General features: G+C 36.2%; 2 protein-coding genes across 6 annotated transcripts in view; one reads left to right on the forward strand and one right to left on the reverse strand.

Annotated features, from left to right (window-relative positions):
• Positions 1-2,761, forward strand: part of LOC137925446 (protein 4.1 homolog) — a 100,079-nt gene extending 97,318 nt beyond the window's left edge. For all 5 annotated transcript variants that reach the window (XM_068768889.1, XM_068768886.1, XM_068768888.1 and 2 more), the window contains one exon: positions 318-2,761. In XM_068768889.1, the coding sequence (XP_068624990.1) occupies positions 318-389 (72 nt within the window). In that variant the 3' untranslated portion in view covers positions 390-2,761. The remainder of the gene's footprint in view (positions 1-317) is intronic.
• A 1,092-nt stretch (positions 2,762-3,853) lies between these two features.
• Positions 3,854-16,915, reverse strand: LOC137925667 (pancreatic triacylglycerol lipase-like). Its single transcript, XM_068769140.1, has 9 exons — positions 16,859-16,915; positions 14,252-14,278; positions 10,997-11,165; positions 9,812-9,908; positions 8,829-8,989; positions 7,901-8,023; positions 6,541-6,783; positions 6,049-6,229; positions 3,854-4,721 (listed from the first exon to the last, which is right to left on the reverse strand). The coding sequence occupies exons 1-9, from the start codon at positions 16,913-16,915 to the stop codon at positions 4,571-4,573; spliced, it is 1,209 nt and encodes a 402-aa protein (XP_068625241.1). The 3' UTR covers positions 3,854-4,570.
• Positions 16,916-18,693: the final 1,778 nt, after the last annotated feature.

Here is an 18,693-nt window from a genome sequence, read left to right on the forward strand (position 1 = left end):
ATATAACAAATTTTGATTCAGTTATTCAGTGTACCTACACAGGGACATCTAGATATTAAGAATACTTTCCGCGACCTTAACCATATCGTTGGAGGGTTCACCCGCGCCTCGTTTACCGGCTCCAACATTAAACCAGCGATGTGTCCCGCCATCTGTCACTACAGACGAGCAATTCTGTTTGATGTGACAAGGGATCTCAAATCAATTCTAGTTCCTATCTAATTAGACTCTTTTTCTTCTCACGGAATAAACAAGTATTCATTACAAATTATCATGAATAGATATTAATATATAAATGAATATTTTAATTCCTACAGGAAGCCACGGCGATGAACCCCGATATGACGGTGGAGAAGATCGAGATACAACAACAGAGCACGCAGCCTTAATTCTCTGACGGAGTGCCGCCATCTTGTTTTACCGTCCACAAAATGGCGGTTCAATCACAACTGTATTTATTTTGAACAATAAATCGACCAAAAATCGTATTGTTATATATATAGCAGACGCAATTCGTTGACATTAAAACAAGATGGCGAATATTGACGTATGGTGTTTACATACAGCTAGCCGTAACAACAGCACTGCGAATATTATTTAAGTTAGCTATAACGTTAAATGGTTGGTTAATTCTCGAGTTAATTAATCTATATTGATGTTGTGGACAAACGCACGCGAGGTTATATTTCCAAACAAGGCGGTCGGATTTTTAAAAATAATAAACCTAGGTTAAGAGATCCCGCTTCTAAAGTTAACGTTGCCATAGTGAAAAAGTGTTCGTGTCTGTAATATTAAATTGTTTTTTTAATGGGATAGCTTTAAACATCTCCACGATAATGACCACCGGTTTAGAATAAAAAAAAAATAAAAAAAAACTTCTTATTCTCTTTTCAAAGCAGCGACGCAGCTCGACTGACCTTTGCCTTAAGCGACAAATAAAAAAAAATGTCACGAGCGTTACGGAGGTAGTTAAGAAAGTATATTTATAAAAAAAACGTTGCTATAATGTATTTCTAATATATTCCACCATTAGGTGCTATTATTTAAGCGAATGTCTCGTGTGAATCTTATGGGAAAGTAGAGCTTCTGCTAATGGAACGATTGATGTGCGATATAGACCTCTGAACGAACGGTCGGTTGCAAATTGGCTGGGGAATTGCTATACCCCAATACCAAGCCCATTGGAACTATTTCAAACAATTTTTGACTTCAATACCCCATCCATGTACCGACCAGAGAAAGATCGATATATTGAAAACGCTTGATCGGTGTATAGGGTAAATGTTGATTAAATTTAAATGCACAATTTATCTTAAACTATTGTTATACGGAATCAAGATTTATATGTCGTTGATACAAGAAGCCGCAATATTCTATTCATATTAAAATTAAAATGCTTTCCCCGCGTGCGACTAGGTAAATATTATCCGCAAACATGGCCGAGAATCTTGAATTAAAAAATTCTTAAACTCTTTATTTAACAACTCTTTTATTTTTAAATATCAATCTCTTATTGGTAAGCCACTTTGCTTAGTTTTTATTCTCTCCCTCATGTGGCAAGCTCACTTTACTTAATTAATATAATCCCCCCATAAGTGACAAGTATTTTAAATTAAAATCATCTCTCCCATGTTCAAGGAAATCTACTATCATCTGTCTTTGACAGGATAAGCTTGCACAAATTCTGATTAATATCAACCCTCCTCAAAGGGGCAAGATCACTCAAATCTCTGTTTATCTCATCTTCCCTTATCAGATTATTGATATAACCTTCATATATACTTTCCCCTTTAGGGGGTAAGGTAGTGCCATGAGGTATATTTACCGACTTACTAGTTTCTTTCGTTTATTCCTGGGTTACTACTCATCTACCATTGGTTAGGAGTGCTGATATTTACCGGGGGTTCCCCGCTCGGCCAGGAGCACTGCGCATCGCTTACAGAACATATTCTATTCAGAACTGGACATTCCATTATAGTGTATGCCATGACGACACAAAGTGTTTACTCTCTACGTACTTTTATGTTTAATTACGGTTTAGACACGTTATACGGATTTGGGGGAGGGACCTAGGGGTGTCACTACATAAAAACTGGGGTGTTGGACAAACATTGACTGGCAACCCTGGGGAGTATTGTTTGTTTGTAAAAGAGAATCATAATCTTTGTGCTATAGTTTCTTATACCTGTACGTTGAGTATTTAAGTGAAAACTTGGGGCTAGATGCAATATAAGCTCGCGACTGACGCCTCCCAGACCTCCCCCCTATCCGAAGCTTAGTCGTACATATTGTAAAATGATTAATTATATAACTAATATATTTCTTATAACGCGCTAGATGTATTGTTTTCATTTTTTACGCCGTTGGTTTTCGTAATAAAGTTTACTCTGATTGTGAATCGGGTGTACATTTTAAAGATTTTTTCTTTATTCAAATACATATATTTTATAATTTTCACATTTTATTTTTATCGACCATGAGCTATATCGCTCTGGAAATAAGGACTGTTTTGTGGTGATTATTAATCTACCCACATTTTCGGTTGAGGTGTAAAAAAAACTTTTTTCAACTATGTCACACATATTTGAACCTTGTGTAATGCGTGTTAAGGTATATATTTCAACCGCAACAAGTCCGTTTTACGTTAATTTTGTATTTATTGAAGATGTTTATTTTTGTAAGAGACCCCGTTCGATATTACAAGCAGCATGACGTCGTGCGACATGAAAATTACAATAAAATGCTTTGTTTTATTTACAAATGTTTTATTTCATCCTTTTATTTTTATGCTTATGAACTAAACTGGAAAATAACATCTGTTAATTATATGACGGCTTATGTCAACTAGAGAATTATGTAAAAAGTGGTCATTTTTGTCAGTAACACGTCAGGCCCGTAGACGCCCACTAAGACAGGTTTCATTTCCCACAAATGGATGGTCACAATGACCTGTCTTTCACTAGGCGTATTTAGCAACTTCTCGCGTCCTAGACTATGTGGTCTCGCATCGGCTAGTGGTTGGCGCTTGACAACCATTCGGCCTCACCTGCTGACATTTGCACGAATAACGCACGTTCCGCCTCCTGCCACTTAAGCCGAGCAATTCTTTGATTTTATCAATGTATATATACTATACATGAATTCCTAAATCTAGATATTTAACAGTATGTTTGTTCACTGACCTCGGTCTTTCCGAGATATGTACGACTGACATAAAGACTGATTTTTTAAGAGCCGTTCTTAAATTAAGTTTGTTCTTAAAGGTGGTGGGGGGTGGGATCTTAGTGTGACAAGGGTGGACTAGAGGTGTAAGAAAATGTGGACGAACTAAATCGTTACTTCAATACTGATTATAGATATCTCAAAATATTTAAATACTTGGACGTCTAAATAACAAAGATATTATTTAAACATTTGATATATTAATATAATATTAGGGAGACCGGAAAATAACGTCGTTTCTGCGCATGTCGATTTTTGATTGTCATTTAGTAGCTTATTAGTAGTCTGAAGGCTTTGTATACTAGATGGCAAAATTGTTGATAACGAAGGTGAATATATTCTTGATAGAAAATAAAAACTTGTTAAATATAGTCGTGTGAATTTAACTTAAGAAAGCGACATTACTTTTTTGACCCCTAAAACAACCCTAATTTTTGCATAATGATCCATTACGCAAATGCTATATTTTAGAATTTATTTCGACGCAATTTGTAGGTCGAATGTATTTCTTTGTCTTTTTTAAATGAATATGAAATAGAGACAGGTTATTTTTCTACATCATTGTAACAATTGGAGACGGATATTAAAACTTCTACAATTACCGTCTAAAAAATGTGTATACGGTGATTAAAAATATATAACAACATCTTAATTTGTTATCATAAAAAAAACTATCGTCGTTTGTTTTAGCCCTTAGACGCCTAACTTAAAGCTTAGGCCTCCCTCAAAGATATCTATGGGGGGATATACCATAATCGCCACGCCAGGCAGACGGGTTGGCGGTCACAGTCTGGTATAAAGCTACGAAGAGGGCGCTGCTGTCCGTTCTCTGGAAACTTGTTTGTGAGCTGTAGCACAAAACAACGCAGTCATAAGCTGTACATTAACTCTTTTAAAGCTCTTATACATATAACCAATGGTCATATAGAGTCCTAAAAGAATGTTTAAATACGATCCGTCTGAAATATGTTACATTTGTTTTATTTTTCTATTGCAATGCGACAGACCAGTATCTTTCGGCAGTATTGTCTGCTGGGATATACAGTAAATAAATATTATTTTTTATATATAGTTATACGAATTTTAAAAACAACTATTCGAAACCATTGATTTCTGGAATAGTTATTAACATATATTATCAGCAAAAAAGCTTTACCTTTGTTCTTCTGGAGCTTTTGCAGCTATTACCAATCACTCTGTATGTTTTTTTGTATATTTTATTGTTAGCCTCCTAATGTATTTATGAACTGCTCTAGAGTGAAAACCCTAGCGTATCTAAATTGATAAGATTCGTGATAAACTGCGTAACATTGTAAAGAGTGGAGAAAAATCTGAAAGACTAATGTGGCTAGCCAAGTACGACGTTGGAGACAGCTTGAATTAGACCAGGAGGTTCTCTGTAGACGAGACCGTCTGCGCCGCGTCCGTATGGAAAGACCGACCCGGTCTGAAGGTAATATCGGCCTTTTATCCCAGGCTTCGCTCCGTATCCCATGTAACTGAAAAATTTACAGACATACAATTGATTTAAAAGTTCAAGTTCAGACTACAATATAAAGTATTTCGTGTATATTGTGAAGCCGGTTTTAGTAATATATTCTAACAAAATTAATATGATGCATTCGATTCCATACGAACCAACCGGTCTGTCCGTCTGTTAGAAATGAAGCCGGATCATTTATCACATGACACACCAACTTCCGAGCAAACTAGATAGAAGCGTTGCTGGAGTTTCTTCTGCCACTTCTTCTAGTGTTATTAATCAAGTAATAGCATCTGGTTAAGTCGAGTTATAGCTATCAGATGCGCTTTTATATCGGAAGGTTAATCGGGTATTATTGATAAGTGGCAGCTCAAATTGAGATCCCCTTGTGGGATCTCTTCAGTGAAGTCACGCCAAGGAGCGTCCGAGCGCGATTTAGGTGTTCGGAGGCCTCCCAATCCGGTGAAATAGTAGTATGTTGCTACCTAAGAGGTCTTAGACTAGGCACACTCTGTGCCTTTCCGTTACAAACCAGCGGAATATGCAAATGATAAAAGCAGCAGTAAATGTCCAGTCGATAAAAAAACCTGCGACGCGTTTAAACTGGTAATGTTCGCGGTACACGAGGCCTAATCGGACTCGTAGTCAAGTGCGGCCAGTTGTCCCGTACTTTTCTTAACGCCGAAAACAACACTAACACCTGTTCCTTAAACTGTAGAGTCGTACTTTGCTCTACTTCTTATAGAGATAATGATACCATGCTTCTTGCACTACAATTTTAAGATAACTTAGTGATAATCATCAACGAATTTTACTTAAATGTTACGTTTATATCACATTCATCATCATTTCAGCTGTAGTATGTCCAGTGCAAGACTTTTTCTGACGACTTTAAAAAGGTCATCTGTTGGTGAAAGTCGTATTCTGCGCTCACCGTGCCGTGGTTTCAGTTTTAGAACTTTAAGACATAAACGGCTATGCTATGCGTCTTGTGTTCTGTCCAATGCCACTAAATCAATTCGCTGGACTACATATGTATATTTCGTCCGCCTACTGATCTTCCCATTTTCGATTCGATCCCGTAAAGGAATATAGTCGATATAAATCCAATTTTGTCTCGATAGCTCTTATACACGTTCATACACGTTCGTGTGTGTTTGATTTTTCTTAATAAAAACACATAGATAAACCAACATTCAACTTTGCAGAGAAATGATGATTTGAATGACTGTGGGCTATCCAATGAGGCCTAAAGTGAGAGACAACATTGCTATGCTATATGTCATCACTGTCAACACATTTCGAAAATTATCTTCTCATTTGGAAAGGATTTATTAACTCACCTGATTTCCTTGTCGCAATTGCCCTTCTTGAAGGTTTCCCAGTCTTCACAAAGGACGGAAGCGAACGCGCTGGGTTCCAGCACTGACTCAGCGAAGTACAGCCACGAGCGAGTGTGGTCACAGGTCTGAAGCAAGCAGCCCGGTTGTTGGGCGCCACTATTCGGATAGTAGTCCATATGACCTGGTCAAGTGTGGTTACAGAACTTAGTACTTATTGGTCCAATTTCTTCCATAATATAATTTAGAGAATAGATGGAAATTTATGCTATCATCACTACAGCCGATAGCTACTGTCAGACCCAGACCTCCATAGATTTTCTATAAGACCGGTTGGAAGCGGCCTTAGGGAAAAATCTAGCGTTATCCGACGGCCTAAACTGGAACATCTGACACAACCTTGTTGGATGTCCTTCTCTAAAGCCTTAGACTCTAGTGGCCTTTGGCAAGCTTATAAGGTAGAAGGTTCTCTGTATATATATAAATAAATCTCACCAATAGCTTCCGCCAGACCATACACGCCGGCGTCCGTGTGAATAGCGTCCACGAATACCGCATCGGTATCCTGAATACGCAAATCGGGTTCCACGTGCGTGAAGCAGGGCCCCGCTGGGTCCAGGGCGGATATACGCCCTATCTGATGTCCTGTGAGCTTATGGAACCTCTTGCCGGTGAAACCGCCGATGTGGGAGCCAAGACTGTGCCCGATAATGTGGATAGACGCAGGATCAGTACCACCTGCAAATAAAATAACCTCTTTGGTAAAGCAAGCCTGATGAACCAACTCACGAATGAAAAAGGATCTTACTCTGACCTATATTTAAAATAAGGTCAAAATTAAAATATCTTTATTATATAAGATCATTACCATCGCTTATAACCGTCAGATTTAGTTAAATTTACGTTAATTCCTAACGCATCACCTACTAAGAACAAAAAATAAACAAAATTAACATAATAAATTATTTTTTTACCTTAAAATTAGAACAATTCATTTCCAAACATCATTGATTGTATTTAATACAGTTTATTAGCCGATCCCGTTGGTTTTATTAGAAATCTATGGGAAAGAACTATGTCTAGAATTGAAAGGCCTACGGCTGAAATGATGAAGACTATAATAGATTAATTCTAATTTTAAAACGGTCTATAAATTACGATAGCGAAAGTTTCACAGTTATTCAGTGTACTACGCACAATAATGTTTCATTTCGGTTAGAATAGAGAACATGTATCTCAAATTTAAATTCATAATATCTTTATTGAAATAGGCATTTACATGTGCTTTTGAATATTTGATTATTTTAACACTGCAAGCAGTAAGCTATGGGTTCGGAACGCTGATCTGTAGAAAAATGGCGGCCAGAAACTTGTACATTATATCATTCATGTAAATGAGTGAATAAAACAGATTTCACACATTTCGACCAACTAAATAGTGGTTACTCCTAAAGCTCAACTTCTAAAATTTCAAGTATAAAATAATATATTTTTTTATTGAATCAAAGATTCGTAATTTTATGGCATGTAATGAAATACAGACCTGAAGATAGATAAATTGTAACGTTGCAAGTTAACGTCCCATAAATCTTAGTTAAAATTTTAACCAAAAAAATATAATCACGAGAAACGTCACATAAATCGCAATACAGCAAAAAATTGTTCAACCCTTAGCGGGTAACGGTACGTCAAGTAGTAAGTAATATATACATACTTTTCTTCTTGTGCCTTTTCGTTGCCAACATTACTACCCATTTAAATATAAATACATATTTTTCTTTATAACGGCACAAAATAATGTAAGATGGAACAGGAGTATTAAACACTTCACCGTTTTCCATGTGCGCTGTCTTACCATGAACCATTGCCGCCAGCACTTCACCCAGTCGTTGTCCCATAAAGCGCACGTAGCTGGTGGCCCGCAAGTACAGCCAGCGGATGAGGGGGCTGCCGTCCAGAGCGATCACGCTTGTCTCCCCTGTAGAACGACAAAATATCAACAATCAAAAGAATAGAGATGTTGAATCTTTATAAACATTTTTATCGGTCTTGGGTTTAGTTCAAAATACATAAGATTGTTCGTGTCTTGTTTCACTATTACTTGGTAAATAGTTTAATATTCTTTTCTCTATTATTGAATTTTTAACGTTTATAAATAAGCAATAATAATTATTAAATGATACCTATTCGAAATAAGTATACCAATCTTGTAACGGTCTTGGAAGGGTTGTTGAGGTGCTCTGTGTCTGACTGTGTGATTTGAAAAGAAGTTCATATATCTACCAAAGGTGTTAATATTAGGTGGTTTGATTACCTCAGTGAAATCCCGAGGGAGTTCCTGAGCTTCTCCCCGGAGCGTTGTGCTTTTGTACAATTCTGGGGAGCACTTGGTTATAAGAGATCCAGGCGCCACTTTAAAGTAGTAAAGATCTACTAACGAGGTAGTTTAAGTGAACAGGAATCCAATATAACCATTTCCATCCCACAAAGGAAAACGGTATTTTGTATATAAAAATTTCATCTCGAACCCAAAAATTGTTTCAGTTTCTCTTCCTAGTGGTTGCCGCTTAGCGGTGGCCTGTTACTTCAGGGTATTAAATAAATTCGGCTATAGGTCTAGGATAAGTTCAACGACTGTTTTGAGTTGGCAAGATGAACCCACATTGGAGTCGAACCACGGTGGACCATCGGAAGACATTGGATGCAATTTCTGACCGATTTTTTTGAAATGAAAAGTTCTAAATTTTGCTGTGGACGACGAAGTAAAAACAAAAAGTTGTTACCACTCCTAAGGAGAGCTTCGCTGATGTTAGTGAAGCTGCCTTTTGAAGGGTCGTCGGTGAAGCCGTGGATAAACATGATCAGCTTGTGATCCGGCTCGAACGCTCGCGCTTGTGTGATGGTGGCGGCCGCCTCACTTATGTTGTACACCTTACTGCTGGTCCTGTGGAGTATAGCTTCATAGTAGAGTACCCAGTCGGTCTAAAACAGAACTTACTTCTCACTAACCATCTCACACCTCTTCCTGGCATCAACATTCAAATTCAGAATGTCTTAATTCAAGTAGGCGTTTATACGCACTTTTGATTCTTTAATTATTGGCCGGCCAGAAAATAAACAGTTGCTTTATAATTTAACAATGTATCAATCCATCCGACTACAGTATTCAAAAAAATTCCTAACCAAAATGTGAGAGCTGTCAAAAGCTGCACAGAATACGTTTATACCCAACGTCGAGGCACTATATTTAAGAAAAAATTAGTTAAGAGATAGATCCTTTGACACAATTGTACGCGATTGATTGTATAAATACTTGTGTATACAGCCTTAAGGTTCAAAATTTCACAACTGGTTATCGGCCACTTCCTACCAGTCGTTATGGAAATCTATTTGGGAGATGTCCAGCTGTAGAAATCATACGTCTGAAATGATAACGATGATAAATAACAAGAAAAATAACTTTTCAATGTTATTCAGTTTTTTTATTATTATGTATAAATAAAGAAGAAAATTATCGTTTATTTTCATTAAATAAATAATAAAAATTGCTTTGTTTTTCATGTAAAATAATAACATATCTAACCTATACGCTAGATGGCGTTAATGTCTTGAGAATTATGTAAATACATTGTGTTCCCAATTTAAAAACAGCGTCATTTCTTCCAAGGAGGTTCTCCTATATGGAATCTTTTTTATTATATAGGAGAGGCTTTTATTCAGCAGTGCACTTATTACGACTGTAATGATGATGTCAAGAGAAGCTTACCGTGTCTTGTACCAGAGGGTGAGGGAATTTAAATCAGGCTCGCGGACTCCCTCCATTTGTTCATATGCAACTCCAAACAGTTTCTTTACATGAGCACCTATGGACAGAAATTAGCGATTAATTCGAGCCGTGATCTTCCTTCTTTGGAACCCTTGAATCGGGATACTAAAAGTGTTTCAATTACTTATTTTGCAACGGAAAAGACTAGTTTTTTATTTATAATTTGATGAAAAAAACACATCAATACATATTCGTTGCATAGATAGTTTGTAAGCAAAAAACTTTAAAGTTTTAACACTTATTTCGGAACACTATTCTATTGTTTCGATCAAGTTATTGCTGCTAGCGTTAAGCCTTTTCAGCTTCATCGGATATGAGTTCATGGAGCGGATGGGTCTGTGAAAAATGATGAAAATTACAAAAATAGTGATTCTGTAACTAGGCCCTGGGGTAATTCGAATCACTGTATAAAGAGACCACTCTGAATTTTTTTTTCATTGGAATGCGACTGACCTCTAATTACTGGTTGTACAAAGTCTGTGGGGACAGATAATACACAAATTTAATTTTCAAACGTCATTCATTTAATCTTATGTCCCCAAGATGGGGCAGAGGGCATCCACAGTGCGAGCGGTCTTGAGCCTCGCGTTTTACTTCGCTCCACGTCATTCCAACTGCCTTCACTTCTGCAGTGATCGTCCGCCGCCAGGTTTGCTTTGGGCGGCCACGTTTTCGCTCGCCTCGAGGATTCTATTCTAGGGCTTGCCTCGGTATGTGATCAGGGTCCCTTCGGAACGTGTGGATTATTACGTAGTAATCCGAATTTTTAAGAGCGCTTTTTTACTATATTATTATTAATTTAATTATAATTACAGAAACCATTGATTTTTGGATAATTTGTACAATACATTAGCCACATGTAACCAATGAAACTGTAAAGCGACTATTTTTTTTTAATTAACAGTTACTAAAGTAAACATTTACAACAAAGGGAGCCGAAATAAAAAAAATAAGTAAAATGTCATTCCAAATTCAAAATTTCTTATAAAAAATTCATAGTAACATATTCATATGACTCTGCACTAAAAAGGTTAGAAATATTTTCTTGAGTGACAAAGATATTCTGCAAGTATCTCAGTGTGATAACTATTAATAAAAAAATGAAAGCGGAACACGTGGACTCACACTGAGCGGAGCCGATGTATGCGATGGTCTCGTCGATGGGGTGCTTGATTGGTTTGATCTGCTGCTGGAGACCTTCTCCCAGGACATCGAAGAGCTGCTGACCGGAGGCTGCGACCAGCGCCATGTACGCAACCAAAAGGCTCGCCAAGTGGCTCATGTCGAACCAGCTCTGCAAGATCAGGTTGTCTGTTAAGAGTTTAAAAAGTAGTGATGACTAATACAGGGTGATTGCTTATACTTGTAAAAGCATTTACAACAATTTTCAATCACCTGTATAAAGTGAACACTCTGGAATACATTACATTATTATTTTCTATTGAATTACGACAAGCCAGTATCCTAAGACAGTACAAAGTCTGTAGAGATAGATAGTAAACAATAATATATTTTTTTTAATTTTGTGGTACAAATTTTGAAAACTTTTTTTACTATATTTTCATAACGTTATTTATTATTTCTAAAACCAATCGATAGGCCAATGTAAGCTATGAAAGTTTTGCAGATAAATGTAAATAATACAGGATTATTAGTTATAGATATAAAAGTTTTAAAGGGATGAAAAACTCGTTTGCTGTCAATAAACGTAATGATATTAAAGTAAGAAAAATAATTTTCAAAATTAGGAAACTATACTTCCAGGAGTAATGCGCTTGCCATAATGGAAAAAAAGAATGTTTTAGAGTGATCACTTTATAAACTGTGATTGAAAACAGATGTAAAAGTTTGAAGCTTTAAGAGCTACGTCGACGCGCTTTTAATAATCTGCGGCAACTTTTGATCGACTTCACTACAATTAACATTTTAAAGAAAAAAATAATTTTATAATAATTTTTATTTTTATGTGTACTTATGGTATATGTAAGTCAATATTTGTCATACATGTTTATGGGTATATATAGGGACGCGCTGCCGGAAATCAAGCCACCTAAAAGCTGTCTGTAAGATATCGCTATTATTGATAAAACCTATGGTGTTTACGTGAGGGGAGATACATATTTAATGGAATCAGGCGTTACCTTGCGGAAGTCCATCCTAAGTAAGAAAAGGACCAATATTTAGCCAACGCACATGCAGTGGTAGTCGTGCAACAAAGTGCACCGCCCGCCAGCCCGCTAATAAATGCGTATGCGGCAAACAATGCGAATTACACAACTGCCACCGTCAAATCACTCAACACGTGTTTCACCCCTCCACGGGGCATCTTCAGGAGTTATGTAACACAGATTAGTGCCAAACATAGAGATTCTGTGTTGCGGGCTGGCGGCTAAATATTGGTCCTTTTCTTACTTAGGAGATACATAGACGAACAAAAATAACCTAGCTTAGTTGATGAGAAGTTGAAGTGGACTGACGAGGTGGCAGGTGGGGCCTTACGGTGCTGAAGTGAAAACCACGGACCGGTAAGTGGATAAAAGATCTTGTTGTCGTCTGATCAAATGATGACGAATTCCAAGTATTTTATTCTAAATATAACATGAATGCTAACTTTTCAGGGCTTTTAAGTTTTTTATCCTTTACATTTATAATTTATAATATTAATGTTGTTTTTCTATCTTACACGTTAGATGGCGTTACCATCTTTAGCATTATGTAAATATATTGTTTGCAAAATGTTAAAGTATCATTTTCTTCTAGGAATAAGTTATATCTGGAAAATCCTTTGCTCGCTTGATAAAGCAAACGGATTTAATTAAGTGTGACATATTGACAATCTTTATTTAAGTGATCGAATGACATCAACCTCACTGTTATGCGGATTAACGTTCATACCGTTGCGACTGTATGATACAGTTTTTCTACTTCAATATTGAATGATTTTTAACACTTTCTACTGCCATAACTTAATCCCTAAATCAAGATTATGTTTAAGTAATTTGCAATTATAAATCTTATTAGTATGATTTTAATGGCCTAGATGAAATATTTAACTATGTTTTCCTATACATAAAAATTTTGTACGTAAAAATGAATCAATTTTTGCCTTGCTACATAAATGTCATAACTTGAGAACGTCTGTAGTAATTTAATTAACATATTTTTTAAATATCTTTCCTAATAAGTGGAGGGAAAAAAATTGAAACTAAAAAAAAAAAGAAAACGCGCTGCAGAATGTATTGTCTTGTAATAGCTGCGCCGATCAGAACTACTTCTTTTCAGCCGATGGACTCCAAGCGCTAGGCATAGGAACGCAAAGATCGTCACGATGACCGGTCTTGTGCTGCCCGCATCAAGCTACCTTAACTACGTCATCGTCCACTAGTGGGAAACGCTTCCCACTAGGTGGACGATGACGCCACAAACCTTTCGAACCCAACGGCTATCAGTCACGGGAGCGATGTTCCCCGCTCGCTGCCACTTGAAACTTCGGTCAGTACTTAACCATAATAAAGTAAATAAACTAATTTCACATTTAATCAATAAATAGAATGATCACTCTGTTACATAATTTTTTTTTTCTATTAGATTGCCAATGGCAGATAATTTTGGCATTACAAAGTATGCAATGTCAAGCAGTAAGCAAAAATTAATTCTAACATATAGTAATTCTAATTTTGAAAATGCTATGCATTTATTATCTGCACTTTATTCATTTTTATTTCTAAATAAGTACACTCTATATTACATAATGCCATACATTACTTGACGGAAAATAACCTATATATTCACCCCTTTTAAGATTACACCTATATATGGCCAATCACAATTTATAAATAAAATATATGATATATAACATATAGATGTATACAGATTGAATAATTTTGATTCTAAAAACAAATGCGCAAACAAGGAAAAAATCAAATGTATAGTTAAAGTTTATGATACATAAACGATAATATCTTTAGTAAGAAAAGGACCAATATTTAGCCCCTTCCGCACATAAATGCAAATATGGCAAACAATGCGAATCACACAACCGCCACCGCCAAATTACTCAACACGTGTTTCACCCCTCCACGGGGCATCTTTAGCAGTTATATTACATTGATTAGTGCCAAACACAGAGTTACTTTAGAGTTTGGCGGTTGTGTGATTCGAATTGTTTGCCGCATACGCATTTATCAGCGGGCTGCCGGGCGGTGCACTTTATTGCACGACTACCACTGCATGTACGGAAGGGGCTAAATATTGGTCCTTTTCTTACTTAGGATGGACTTCCGCGAGGTAACGCCTGATTCCATAAAAGATAATATCTTTTAAATGGATGAAAGAAGCTGGATGCTAGATGAGGGTAATGATTAAAAAAAAGTTACTGACCGCTAAATTACTCAGACTAGACACAACCTGCGAACAAACAAATAAGAATTAGGAAAATCATTAGATTATCATTATAATCATTAGAAAAGTCATTGTTTAAATCGTAAATAACATTTACGTTGTACATCTCAAATTAAAAAAATTGGTGCAAGACAAACAAAAAATGAAAACTGCAGTGTATTCAAACCTTATTTGTACTAAATTCTGTCATTCCTTATACTCTGTATTAGAGCTTGCAATAATTTATTTACTGATATTTTTGACACTGAAACGCGTAACGTAAAGTATGAAGCAAAAAAAATACATATTTACCTTGACTCTCTTTTATTATGCAAAGAGTTCATAATGTGGTTGTGCCTTTTTATACAATGAACTATAATGACTATTATATACGATTTTGTAAGAGAAAATTGAAAAAATGTTTGCACGTCGAATCGGTAGATAATCGGAAGTAACCGTCGTAGCTCAGCGGAATGGCAATTGAAATGTCAGAGGGCAGATCACATAGCGAGCAAAACATATTCTATCCGGGGCCTTGAGGTCGTAGAGTGGTGATTACGGACAAAACACACAAACAATCACAAAGTAGACAGATAAACACTCATAAAGTTGACAGACAAACATTCACAAAGTTGACAGGCAAGCACTCATAAAGTTGACAGACACATAGTCACAAAGTTGACATACAAAAGCTCACAAAGTGGATAAACAAACAGTCACAAAGTTGACAGAAAAAAACTAACGAAATTGACACACAAACAGTCACAAAGTTAACGGACAAACATTGACAAAGTTGACGGACAAACATCCAAGAAGCGGACAGACAAACACTCACAAAAGCGGACAGACAAACACTCACAAAACGGACAGACAAATACTCATAAAGTAAACAGACAAACAGTCACAAAGTTGGCAGAAATAAACTAACAAAACGAACGCACAGACAGTCATAAATTTAATGGACAAAAACAAGGTTGACGTACTTATGAAGCCGACAGACAACCACTTATATAATGGACAGACAAACAGTCACAAAGTGGATGAACAAACAGTCACAAAGTCGACAAATGACCTAGGACAGATCGTCGAAAGAGGCTAGATATAGGCATCTTCCAACCAGTTCTTTAAATCTATAGGAGAGGACTATGTCCGCCAATGGGCGTCTTGATATGATGACGACGATTTTTAAACATGTCAATTGCAACAAGATGACTTGTTTTTCAAGATCATTAATATTGTAAGATTTATCCCAGTTTTTTTGATTACATACGCTTTTAATGTTAACAAAACAAAAACCCCAATATAAAGCAAGTGTAATTAAAAATCGAGCACTTAATTACTATCACCGATAAGCAGTTGCTTTATGCGCCTATAAATGGCAAATTGTCCATTTGCTTTTATTGCTAAACGTATAGTTTTTAATGATAATTAACTAAACGGAAATAAGAAAGGCGCACACATACGCACGACAAAACACATGTCGATGTTTTTTGTTTACACTTTTAAATAAAAATGAGCCGATATTTACAAAAAGATAATAACATAGTTCCCAGAACAGACCCTTGCGGTACACCCGCAGTTGATTTTATAAATTTCATAGATATCTCCGCCATCATCTCAGCTACAGGAGGTCGACTGCTGGATATATGCATCCTTTAATGATTTCTAATGGGATCTGGTAATGGCTGGATGGTTCAAATGGCAGTCTAACTCTAGTGTCATGCTGTGCTTACCGGTCTGTGATTTCCACTCCAAAATCGTAAGACTCCAAGTGGTCATCTGCGCGCAATTTAACCTGACCATTGACACTTCAAGTTGCAAATCTATTTGGTTTGCGTCAATTATTTTGGTTTGCCTTTTCTATAAGCGAAACATTTGACCTCTATTTCGCCTGATTTTAAGCGATGACGAGTTCTACGATACTTCCCTTGAAGAAACCTATTTGCTCTTGTCTTGAAGACTTTCAAATCACAATTGGTGGAAGAATGACCAGGATGTAAACGATAGGTTTTTGTGAAGAATTTATTATTGTTATAATATCCCTGTGTACCCAAGACAAGGTAAGTAATAGAGGACCCCAATTAACGGAGTTCATAAAAAATATAATTGTCTGGAAACAATGACGCTGGTAGGTTGTTTCACTCCTTGGCTGTTCGCACTATAAAATACTAGCAAAACTCATAGTGCGGGTGGAAGGAATTTCAAACGTACGGATGTCGTGAATCCGTGCGTCTTGTTATCAGATGGAAGAGAATGGATAGCGGATTTATTTATTCTACGGATCTCCTGATTATTTGTCTACTGGCTTTTGTAGTATTTAATTGCAGATTATTTAAAATTTATTATTAAAGTAATATATAACAGAGTTGAGTTAACGACACAAACTATAGACTTTGCCTTTTGAATTATACGAACGAACCAGGAGAAATGATGTAGGATTGCAAGGAGGTCGTTGTGATCTCGATAATAATATTCCTGCCTAGAGCATCTAAGAAGAAGCATTAAAGCTATATTTAGTGCGAACTCAAAAATCAAAGCATCACAATTAGTGGTGCAAATAAGCAAAACTCAAGACAATAACACAGGTGCGAACTGAACACAACTCACGCCGCTAAACAGACTTTTGTAAGCCAAATCGTAAACATCTTCGGCGAGAACGTCCATTTTGAGCTGAAATTTGTTAATAATTATTTGTATACGAAATACATTTGGATATACAGGATGATCGGTTATTGGTGTAAAAGATTTTAACTTGTGAATTTATAATTCATTTGTCATTAAAGATTTAGAGCTTTTACAACAATTTCCAGTCAACCTATATAAAATGAGCACTCTGAAATATGTTACAATTTTTTTTAGTTAAATGCGACAGGTTTACTACTTCTGTTAGTACAGTCTACAGGGAAAGATATTATACAATAATTTATAACAATATATCTGTATTGCTATCTCGTTATTAACTATTAGTTTTCATACATTAGTTGGCGGCAAATGAGCTGTACATTCACCCCTTTACACCTATTAACAATCAGGTAGATGTTAATCTTTATCTGAGATGTTTAAACAAACTTATTAGAAGTCATATCTGTTCTAGAGATAGGCAAAATGTATCCCTGACAAGAAAAGAGTGATTTAAATCTTTTCGATCTTGGGACATATATTACTCTTGTATATCTTTAACTCATTTAGCTCAGTACGGCTTGGAGAGATATCTTCAGCTCTTTTAACTAAGACTCAGAACTTAGTAGAATAAAACGTGTAAAAATATTTATTTTTAATACAAACATGCAATAGCTATTCGTCTCATTCTGTCTTACTCTGAACGAGCCGTAATTCATCACGAAAATTGACTTATAGGTAAGATATAGTAGAGATATAATTGAAACATGCAAGCTTAGAGAGTGATTATTACTTATTGAGTGATCTTTTGCAAAGATATGTATGTATCTTTCTTGTCTTCATCTCGTGAGATACCCGTCTCTAACCTGTTCATAATATCAAATATTTAGATTGCTGTAATTGTACGTTTTATAAATGCTTTATGTGTGTGTTTAAGCAGTTATGACTTCGGTATTCATTGCTAAGTCGGTCGCTTAACGATCCAGAACGAGTCAGAAATGAGGAGATTTATAAGCGCACGAAATTAACAGACATAATACAGCAGATAGGCACGTTGAAGTGGAAGGGTGGGTCACATAACGCGAAACTAATGATAGCTAAAGGCTAAAGATTCTGGTGTGGACAATACGGATACGCTAGCGCAGCGTGGGATGTTCACAAGGTAGACAAATGCCTTAGTTAAGGTTGGAAGACACTGAATGCAACCGCTTTCAACGGGTCCTTTTGTAAAACTATAGGAGTGGCAGTGGCGTCTAGCAATGGAAAATAGTGATGATGACGTTGATGATGATCAGCTGTTATCAAATATATCCAATTCACTGACAGTGATTACGAACAACTTGTACAAACTATTAGCAATATCTATTTTATTACAAGATAACGTAAATCTTATCCGAAATATAACACATTTTTTATTCATTCATTAATTTATTCACACCAGCCTAAGCTCACTGCAAGCATAGGCCTTTCTTAAAGATCGCCAAAATGACCAGTATTGCGCTACTACCTTCAATATATAGGTCTAACTAGTGAAGGGTCAAACCTTGCCCCCTTTTTATTAGTCAATAGTACAAATAAATACGTACGTAAATAACACGATCTTGCATGCCGCGGTAATAGATCCGTTTACCTTAACTTATAACATTAAATGCAATCGCCCTGAACTTTTAACGGATATGCAATATACTTAGCTCATACGTGAGGTCTTTTAATCTGAGTAATTCAATCAGTAATTTCGAAGAATCAAAATACTGTCAGACTGTACCGCCGGCTAAATCCACTGGAATGAATAAAACAGTTTTTTGCAAAATTGTTTTGTTTGA

This window comes from Battus philenor, unplaced genomic scaffold (assembly GCF_028537555.1).
Source record: "Battus philenor isolate CCGP_79_NKW_IND1 unplaced genomic scaffold, ilBatPhil1.0.hap1 SCAF_27, whole genome shotgun sequence".
Classification (NCBI taxonomy): Eukaryota; Metazoa; Arthropoda; class Insecta; order Lepidoptera; family Papilionidae; genus Battus; species Battus philenor.